Source organism: Bos mutus, chromosome 6 (genome assembly GCF_027580195.1).
Source record: "Bos mutus isolate GX-2022 chromosome 6, NWIPB_WYAK_1.1, whole genome shotgun sequence".
NCBI lineage: Eukaryota > Metazoa > Chordata > Mammalia > Artiodactyla > Bovidae > Bos > Bos mutus.
The window spans coordinates 21,748,766-21,759,559 of NC_091622.1; the positions used below are offsets into that span (position 1 = coordinate 21,748,766).

Sequence of the window (10,794 nt, forward strand, 5' to 3'; positions counted from 1 at the left end):
TGTGACTTTCATGTTGTCCCTGATTTCAGAATCATTCAAAAGGAAATGGACATCGAGTATCTTCCCCACACACACCTGTACCCTTCTGTAAGAAATTGCCAGTGACCCAGTGGATTAGTCTACGTCAGAAAGCACCTCACAGTTTCATGCAGTTTTATCTAAAATGCACAAAGCAGTTCCTTACATTTCTTCTGCACACATAGGGTAGAATCTTTAATAATGTATGCTTTAATATCAACTCAGGTTCATTTAGTGAACAGTATTGAGTACTAGAGGTTCACTGAGTGGTGGACACACACACGCTGTAGGAGGAAGTCTGCCAGGTGGTTCCGCTGGTAATAGAAGACCGACAAGTGAGGGACGGCTCTGTCTGGGGAGGACCCTTACTACTGCAGCCACGGAAAACAATACTAACAGGGTTATGGTAGTGGGATTGATTGGTAGAAAGCAGCAGGAGGATTCTAGAGCTATGTGAAATTGATGGCCAAATAGGCATGTGAGGTAAGGGAGAAGGAAGTCAAGGTTGACTTCCAGATAGAGGGTAGTCAGGTATTTTTATGACTTACTGCCCTTTGTTATGGTTTTAATTTTGAGCTATTCAAATTATCCCCCACCTGTCTGTGCTTTTGCGTCCCACAGTACTATCAGAACATATTGATACTCAGCCTTCAAATAAACCCTTAACCTGTGGAGGTGGCAGCGGCATTGTACAAAGCACGAAAGCTCTTATCCTGAAAAGTGAATATATACGGCTGGAAAAGGAGGTTTCTAAGTTAAAGCAGCAAAATGAACAGCTCATAAAGCAAAAGAACGAACTGTCAAGGTAAGATCGCCTTATATGATACAGAAATTACGTCTGTTACATGTTGGGGAGAATGGTGTAAACACATAAGTTTTGTCTTTTTAGTTTGTTTTCTTTTAGAGGGGGGGACTTTTTCCCAACTAAATATTTTTTTGCATTTGATAATCCTTGACACAATATGGAGAAAGTAACTTTTAAAGTTCATATGTCTTTTCTAAAAGGAATAGGAATACACTAGCACCATTCCATCTGTTTGCCATGTATCAACTGACCTACATTTAACTAAGCCAAGAACCAGGAAGTAAAAAAAGATCTTTGAGGGGCAGCTCATATATACCACAAGTCCATATACCCAAGTCAGTGGGCCCTACTCAAGGAAGAGCCCCTTAGGTCCCTTACTGTAGCTGCTTAGTTTTACTTGTAAACGTATCTAACAAATTTAATTATTTGGCTTCTACCCAAGAATAGAATCTTGTACTAACCTCTACCAGTGATACAATAGAGGAAAAATAGGCATTAAACTAAGTAAAGTCCACAACTAACTAATTCTTTGTAGTGAGTGCTGTCAAGCAAACAGCAACATCAAAAAGTAGGACATGAGGAAAGAGTATATAACAGAAAGATCAAGTCTTGGTGTGGGGAGTGGTGTTGATCAAGAGATTAATCTTTAAGATTCAGTGTGAAAACTGAATAGAAGTTAGGCCAGATGAAAGGAGAGGCAGGTAAGCTCTCTAGGCTGAGGGAATGGCATGTGCACATGCTCTGAGTCAGAAACAGTGACCTGCTGGTGGAGCTGAAAGACATCCAGTGTAGCAAGGGCAGAGATGGAGACAGTGAGGCATGAGATGAAACACCAGAGGGAACTGGTCCGGATAGCACAGGCCCCCAGAGGTCATTGGGAGGACGTTTGGAGGGGATCTGAAATGTAATGGAAGGATTGCCTCCACTGGAGGAGACCTTGACCTTCCGAGATCAGACAGGATCTCAGTATAGGAGGCCCCAACTTAGGAATTGGTTTATTATTGCCCAAGCAAAAGATAGTTTTGGCATGGACTGGAATGGTGCCAGTGCAGATAAAAATAAGGAGATGAATTTGAGGAATAAGTATGAGGAAGACGGGGCCCTAGGATTGTTGCCCAGGTTTCTCTCTGGAGGAACCAGAGCAATGTGGTAGCATTTCCTCTATGAAGCAAGAATATAATGAATCCAGGAAAGCACCACGAATTATTTCTCTTAAAATAACAGATACATTAGAGTCATCTATCCCAGAGACTAATTTATCAAATTATGGCCACAAAATACACTAGATCATATCATTGATTCATTTAAAAATCTGATATCATTTCTTTTCAAATCCCCATGATTATGGAGATTTACTACAATTACTCAGTTTATACTGACCTCATTTCATTTTCTGAACTGTCAAAACAGTCCAAACAGGAAGCATTAGGTTGAAACAAGAATGTAAATATGATAAAATGCTAAATGTTATGTTATGTATATTGTAACACACACCACAATTTAAAAACTTTTTTTTTAAGTGTGAATACATTGCAGGAATTGCAGTCTGTGGTCTCCTTTTTTCTCCTACTCCCCCTCGCCCACCACCACCACGTTTAAGCTATTATCATCATCTTTCCAGTGAGGTCAAGACATGGAAGGAGAGAACGCTTAAAAGAGAGGTTCACAAAGAAGTAACTTGTGAGAATTCTCCAAAGTCTCCTAAAGTGACTGGGACACCCTCTAAAAAGAGACACCATATGTCTTCTCAATGCAAAGAACGGAATGTCCAAGATCCTGTGCCGAAGGAGTCGCCGAAATCTTGGTTTTTTGATAACCGATCAAAGTCTTTACCAGTACCTCCTCCAGTTCGCTATTTTGATAACTCAGGTTTAGGCCTTTGTCCAGGTAGGTAAATACACTGGTTACTCAGAAATGGGGGGATAACAGTGGGAACTTCTCTTTACCACATGATGCCACAGGCAAGTACCGACAGGAGAGGATGGAGTTGACCAAGCTCACAGGGCAGAGACTTCATTGCTTTCTGGGGGGGACAGAGTTTCTCTGAAGCACAGTCACTTTTTACCCTGAGTGAAGTCTGTGTGTTAAACTGTCAACTTTTCCCTGAAATGGACAAGCAACATTCCCAAGGACATAAAGACGCTACCCTATTCACAAAACTACTTTTACTGAAAAAGACTTTCTTATGAATTCAGTGGGCCAGTATTTCCAGTAGGATTATATATTCATTTTACACAAGCCAGATCATAGACTTGTATCATTTACTGATTCATTCAGTCAATTCTTTAATATCAGAATTCTTTAATATCAACTCTGTGATACATATTATACCCTAATGGTGAAGTAACAAGCAAAACTAGATGCGGTTCCTGTCCTTCTAGAGCTTACAGTGTACTAGGTATAGACAGCAATCAGGTAGTCAAAGGGAAAATTCTAGAGTGCAAACGGCTCTGAGGCTTAGAGTAGGTTTTTGTTTTAGGAATATTACGGAAGTCTTCCTTGAAGAGGGGAACTGAGATCTAACAGGTTAACGGGAGCTAGCTGAGCAGAGAGAGGAGGGCAGAGCATTTACAGACAGAACATTGACAGCCCCAGCCAGAGTAGGAGGGACCACGGTCGGGGGAGGGCTGAAAGAGCATGATGTGGAAAAGCAGGCTTCTGTGGATGGAGTCAGTGAACCAAAGAAGAGAGGCAAGAGCCAGACCTGCAGGACTCTGTAGAGAGTGTAGAGAATTTAAACTTGACCCTGAGAGTAGATGGAGGAAGCCTTCAGATTTCAAACAAGAGCAGAGGAGCGTGATGGCGCGTACATTTTGAACACATTGCCTCAGCTGTAGGGTAACCCACAAATCATGGGAGCAAGAGTTTAACAGGTGCCTGGGCAAGGGGACAGCGTGAATTTGGGCAGGCACAATAGAGTCGAGGAGATGCGACAGATGGGAGAGATCTGGAGGTAGAATCAGCAGGCTCAGTGCCTGATTGGATGGAGTGGGTGTCAGACATCAGGCTCACGCCCAGCTATGCGGAGGCACTGTCCACAGAGATGGGGAACGTGCCGGGAGAAGCTCTGTAATATGCTGTGTCTTAGCCTTTCTCACCATGTGCCCAGGAGTGCATGGCCAGAGCCCTTGTGACAGTGTCTCCACCTGTCAGAAATACCCTATGATGCATTTGTAGAAACCTAAAACAAAAAAACCTTCATCAAAAGAGGCAGCTGCCAGATACGTAAAGCTCTGAGCAAAGGTTGCCAGAGTGTATGAGAGCTCTGAAAAGTCAAAGTTTTAGTCGCTCAGTGGTGTCTGACTCTTTGGGACCCCATGGAGTATCTCTCTCCAGGCTCCTCTGTCCATGGAATTCTCCAGGCAAGAAAATGGGAACTGTGACAAAGAAGGAATCAGTTCATTCTCATCAGCTGCACATCAAAATTGAATCAAGTCAGCACCTTGACAGTGCTCTTAGGGAGATAGTACAGAACAAAGCAATTTGGGAAAAAAACTGAAACTCTTCAGCTCTTTGAATAGTATTTAACAAACACTTAAGGACCTTCCACTAGTTAACCCTTCCATAGAGCTTTTGGTGTGTACACACACACACACACACATACCATTTTAGAAGAGTCTTTGGAAAAACTGATATGTTTTCTAATCACCTTTTGATTTTATCTGAAAGTGCCAAAGGCACAAGCATAATATGAACTAATCAAACTGCAAATAAAAATGCTTAAGTCTTTTTATCAATACATGGATCTTTCGGGTATGATTTTTAAGTGAAATAAAAGGCCGGGGGGGATACATAAATCAAAAATTCACCAATTCAGAATTAAAGGACATAATCCTTGAATTAGTATTAATAAAATATCAACCTAAAAAGTTAATGTCAGTTTTTAATTTTAATTATAAAAGGAAATTTTCATTATCTCAAGATCAGCTATCCTTGATTTATGCATATATAATTTTAAAACAGTTATTACTTATAAGTAAATAGATGCAGTTAAAGTGCCTTTTTAAAGCTTCAAAGAAAGCTTTCCAACGATGGCTAAGTATTCTCTAAAATGCATAGTAGTGTATAGCACACTAGTTTTTCCCTGAAAACAGGACAAAAGAAAATCAAACTCAGCTAATCTGTTTGATTCACTTTGCTTCTCAGATTGATGGATTCCAACTAAAAATTTATTACTTCTAGGTTTTATGTACAATATGGTTTTTCTAACCATTCATTTTATGGGAAAATGGGGAATAAACATCTTCAACTCTGATGAAGTGAAGCGTGCTTTTTAACAAGGAAATTAATGACCGTGTCGAAGTGCCATGTTTTATTCTGCACATGTCTCTACTGTCACAACATCCTTTCCACTTTAGTTATATTTGGGTTTTGTCTATGTTTTCACTAATATTACTTTTGTTGTTGATATTTTTTTTTTTCCTCCTCAGAAGAACAAACTGCTGAAGTGGAGACCGAGGATCCCCAGCCAGGTCCTTGGCAAATGTCGTCAGGAAGAGATGTGCCAGAGTGCAAGACTCAGTAGACTCTGCTCTGCCACTTTCCTGGAGGCCCAGCATTCCATGTTTGGAAGTGTCTGTGTTTATTTCTTTATGTGTCTATCCCTGGCAGTCCTGTCTCAATCCAACTTCAGTTCAGTTCCCACTTTGCCACTAGGATTGGAAGATGAAGGAATGGGATGCATTCCCATAATCTAGAATGGTGATAGCAATATACCTTCTTCTTAAACGTGGTAATCCTTTAGAAGTTGAAAAGTTTTATTTATTTATAGGTTTTATAAAGAATAAAGTTATTGAAGGAAATTTCCAATCTTTCCATGTATACATAAAATGTATATATTTTTATTAATATAAAGTTATCCACATATGACTTAGAGAATTCCAAAGCATAAGTCATAAGTTAATATAAAATATCATTTGATTAACAAAATTACAGACTCTTCTTTTAGTGTCTTGAACATTCAGTAAATGTTTGATTACTTGTTCCAGATCACAGCACCATGTAATTTAATTGATGGTTTCTTGGGGGGATACTCAGAGTGTATCTGGCCCTCCTCTCTTCTTCTGTGTTGACTTTCAGAATTTTCCTGTAAAAATATACATATGCATTCCATATTTCGGCTGTTAAGGGATATCAAGTGATACAGCCTCTGCATTTTCTAGTTTTAATCTTCCTTTTGCTGAAACAGCTATGGAAGTTGTTTCTCACTTTCCAGTTACAACCCACCCCACTCTCTGTGCAAGCACTCTAAATTGGTTTGTTATTAGACTTTGTAGTCGGTTGCACTTCATTAGCAACTGGAAAAAAACCACACCAATTTATTGTGTCCTTTAATTTTAGACATGAGGAAACAGCGCCAGAGTTTCTATCAAGGTAGAGTTTTCTAAATCTGAGGTGCCCACAGATACACAAGGCATCTGGACTTCATGCAGTCTGTAAAACCTCTTAAGTTCAATATTAACTTGTGTGTGTGGATCCATTTTTCTAGGATACTAAGGTCCATACTGTCTCTTGTCATATCCCCAGAGGGGTCTCTGACCTATAAGAGGTTGTTATGAACTATGGTTTTAGAAAGTATCTGATACTTTATATCACACGATTTTGAAAAACCACACAAAACAGCAAGATGCATTTAGAACAGAGTTAGTGATTTCAAGGCATTCTTGGCTCTTTGGTAAGACTATTTATTCAGAGAAAGAGATTATGAATTGCATCATAGTCATCATTCTAAAGTCTGTGGATAGGATATTTTCCCTTATCTTAACACTGTCATAGGAATTCACTAACGCTAAGGGGAAAGTGTCCCCTCCTACAATCCTCTCACCTGGACCTGTTTCTCCTTTCCACCGTTACCCAAACAAGACACTGTAACAGCACTGCGGGTTTGATCCTTTACAATGTCTGCTTCCCCCAAAGTATTGATAATGGTAGGTAAATTCACCTGACTAATAAAACTGCTCTGTGTATGCTCACACAATTGTGTCCAACTCTGTGACCCCACAGACTATAGCCCGCCAGGCTCCTCTGTCCATGGGGTTTCCCAGGCAAGAATACTGGAGTGAGTTGGCATTCCTTTCCCCAGGGAAACTAAAGGCCATTAACAGTAAAATCAGTCATCGGGTTTCCAGTCTAACAGAATGCTGCTTAAGTCTCTGAATTTGGACGTTCAGTTCCTTCCTCAGATTTGGGAAGTTTGGGGGCCATTATTTCTTCAAATCAACTTTTTGTCCCTGTCTCTCCTCTCGAAGTACCACCATATGTTGGTCCACTAAGTACCTTAGGCTCTCTACACTTTTCTTTTTTCCTTAGGCTTCTCTGACCGGGTAATTTCAAATGACCAGTTTGTTGATTTTTCTGCTTGATCAAGTCTGCTGTTCAACCCCTCTAGTGAATTTTTCAATTTGATTATTATTCAGCACCAGAATTTGGTTCTTCTTCATAGTTTCTATTTACTAGTTAATATTTTCATGCTGTTCATGCATTATTTTCCAAAATTCATTTAGTTGTCTGCATTGTCTTGAGATCATTGAGCTTCTGTTATTTTTAATTCTTTGATAGGTGATTCTTAGATCACCATTTTTTTGAGTTTCGGGAGATTTATCTTGTTTCTTTCGATAGTCCATGTTTGTGTGGCTTCTGACGTTTTGCTGGGTTTTATGCATTTGAAAAAAAGCAGCCACCTCTTCTAGTCTCATACAGGGAAACACCTTCATCAGTCAGCTCGTTTATAGATTCTGGGGGGCCTCTGAAACCTTTGGAGGGTATGCCCTTCCCTGGGCTTGCAAATGAGAGGGTTGCCAAATTCTTTTTCAGGCGCTCAGGATCTCTCCCTCTGGTGTCTGTCTGCAGTACTGCAGGCTCTTTGGTGCTGCAGCAGCAAGTCACACCACGGTCCTTTTTTCTCATCAGCCCCCACGCATCCAAAGTGTATCAGCTTCCCCGTCAGCACCCCAAGTCAGACGAAACACAAACCAGTCTCTTGTGCAGCCATTCAGAAAGCTGGAACACCAGACCCTCACTCTTCTCCTCCCTCCCAAAAATGAAGCCTCCAGGGGGTACGTGGGCCTCACTGCAAGAGCCACACCAGTCTCTGCAGGTTCTCTGGTGCCAAGCCATGCCAGTTCCATCAAGACTCTGAGTCAGGGGAGAGTAACCAGTCACTCAGGCACCCCTCAAAAAGCTGGAACTTCCGGTGAACCTTCCACTCTCCTCTTTCCCCTACTCCCCATGATGGGGAAACTGAGCCAGGGGCTAAGCTGTGCTAGCCCAGGGAGGGGTGGCTGCAGGTGAAGTGAAACAGCTCTCCTCACCTGCTTCAGTGTGGCCATTCCCAGCTTTGCCCTGACCTAGGGTACTGCCACCAGGGAAGCCCTTCATAACTGGCTTCTAAAGTTTTCACAAAAGTATTTTGGCCCATATATTGTTGTTAAGTCGGTGTCTGTCAGGGAAAGAGCTTCTGTCCCTCCATCTCTCTGACATCTCACTTGGTATGTTGTTTACCTCTAATGATAACGAATTTCAATATTGTGAATGACTGCAAAGGAACGATTATGAAAATCAGCAATGGAAACTCGCAAGAATGTTAAAAAACAATACTATGGTCAGACAATACTAAAATGATCTGAAAAGCAAAATTAGGAACAAAGAAGACAAAATATTATTCATAGGAGACATGCTCTCGAGCCTCACAATTATTACCGAGACCTTACCATTCATATTCAGCAAATATTAAACAACCATCAACTACGTGCTCATCATCGGTCTAGGCACCAAAATGTACCGCCTTTGTGGAACTCGTCGTATTTGGAAAACAACGCATATAGTTTTAATATGAACTGATCACAATGTAAAGGTGGAAAAGTTACAGTCCCTAGCTTTGGAGAAATTTAGTCCGCTGACAATACAAATGGTTAAGCAGATATTCGCATTACCATGAGACAGGCGGTCATAAAGCAACCACTACTGTTGAAGATCAGGGGATGAAGGAAGGCTCAAGAAAGCTGCCTCAAGAAAAAGTATCAGAGTTAGAGAACTGTCATGTTCATAAAATGTGTATTCCAAAATCTTCAAAAGTCAAAGAAAAGGGATTGTTATTAAAGCAAGGAGCACAGCTGGATAATGGTTTCAGATCATTAGACTCAACAGTATAAACTATAGTAAGGCAATGAGGTTCTGTTACCAAAAACTAGGCCAGGGTGTTTTGGGTTTTGGTGCCTTTTTTTTTTTTTTTTCCTAAGGACAATATTTTCTATCCATTATAATTGAATTTTTAATAATGTTTATTAAGTACAAAAACACTCTTTTATCAAGTACTCCAATACTTCAGCCACCTGATGGGAAGAGCCGACTCATCGGAAAAGACCCTGTTGCTGAGAAAGATTGAAGGCAGGAGGAAAAGGGCATGACAGAGAATGAGACGGTTGGACCTCATCACCAAATCAATGGACATGAGTTGAGCAAACTCCGGGAATTGGTGATGGGCAGGGAAGCCTGGCGTGCTGCAGTCCATGGGGTCACAGGGTCGGACACAATAACTGAATAACAACAAAGTACAAAAATAGCATATTCTACTGATGGCTTCACACGCCAAGTCCTTCCTCCTCGCGACATCGCTGGGGCAAGTGCTGTGATCGTTCACAGACGAGAAAATTTGTACAAGACGAGATTTGTAGAGTTAAGTGACTGATTTAGCTAGTGAGGGAAAGATGGGGGACTTACCTTCATCCTTCTGACTTAACAGTCTTTGTTCCGAGCCACTGTGATTACTATAAATACACATTCACTCCAAGAGCAAAAAGCATGATCTAAAGAAGTTTATTTTCTCACATAAGTTCAGAGAGCTGATTTTCAACAGTTACGGTTACTATGGGACAACCTGTCACATGGTAATGCTGTCAACTTAAGGCTGTCTTCAAGGAACCAAGGCCCTTCTCTCACTCACCCTGCTGTCTTTAATGTATGCTTCTGACCTCACACCAAGTCACAACATGGTTGCCATGTTCCTAGGCATCACAACTGCATTCCAGGAGAAAAGGGCAAAAGTCAAAAGCTTTTTCAGAGAGTCCTCAGGGTTCTATCCAAGAAGGAAGATCTTGGAGATTTCAGCTTACATTTATTTCATTGACCAGCTCTAGAAGCAAAGACGGCTGGGAATTTGAGAGTTGTTTTCCAGCTTTTATAAAGCAAAAGGCAGGGGAAAGTGAGTTACGTGGGTATTGAGAGACCCCTACTTAAATAGCACATGCACAAACTAGCCTAAACAGTCTCTAGGCTCAGTTACATGCCTGTTAAGTATGAGTTAGTAAGCCTTGTAGAGAGGGCTCACATGATCTAGTAAATCTTTTTCCATCTGATATTTCCATTCTCTTTAACCAAACTTGATTTTTGGCTCTTACCCAGCATGCACTTCGAAGTTCCCCGACTCAGCCCCCTCAGCGCACTCAAGATGACTGCGTTCTGCCACTACGTTTGTAATGAGTGTTAGAATAGATTGCGTGTGACAAAATAACCACACCCGTACCTTAAAAGCACGAGAGAATTTCCCCGCCTCAAAACAATCTAGGTCAGGGTGCAAGAAGGAAGGCTCCAGGATCTTCAATGACCTGGTTTCCTTCTATTTTGTTGCTTTCATATGCAACTCCTGGCTCATTCTCTCTCGAGTGCCCCCAGAGCAGCACATAGTAAGTGCAAATAAAAGAGCAGGACTTCTGTAAAATTCGTGAAGGAAGTGATTTCCACATTCTAAGACACCAGATGGTTGGATGGCATCACCGACTGGATGGACATGAGCTCCGGGAGCTGGTGGTGCACAGGGAAGCCTGGCGTGCTGCAATCCATGGGGTCTCAAAGAGTCGGACACGACTGAGCGACTGAACTGAAGACACCAGTAAAATGCTTTTCCACTTTTTCCTTCTAGCAGTCGGTTAACAGTTCTACCTAAACTCCACTAGATGGCAGCACATACACATAAA

General features: G+C 41.3%; 1 protein-coding gene across 6 annotated transcripts in view; it reads left to right on the plus strand.

Annotated features, from left to right (window-relative positions):
• The window catches only part of CENPE (centromere protein E), an 82,286-nt gene extending 75,497 nt beyond the window's left edge, over nucleotides 1-6,789 (plus strand). For all 6 annotated transcript variants that reach the window (XM_070372069.1, XM_070372064.1, XM_070372065.1 and 3 more), the window contains 3 exons: nucleotides 640-823; nucleotides 2,445-2,710; nucleotides 5,254-6,789. In XM_070372069.1, the coding sequence (XP_070228170.1) occupies nucleotides 640-823; nucleotides 2,445-2,710; nucleotides 5,254-5,348 (545 nt within the window). In that variant the 3' untranslated portion in view covers nucleotides 5,349-6,789. The remainder of the gene's footprint in view (nucleotides 1-639; nucleotides 824-2,444; nucleotides 2,711-5,253) is intronic.
• Nucleotides 6,790-10,794: the final 4,005 nt, after the last annotated feature.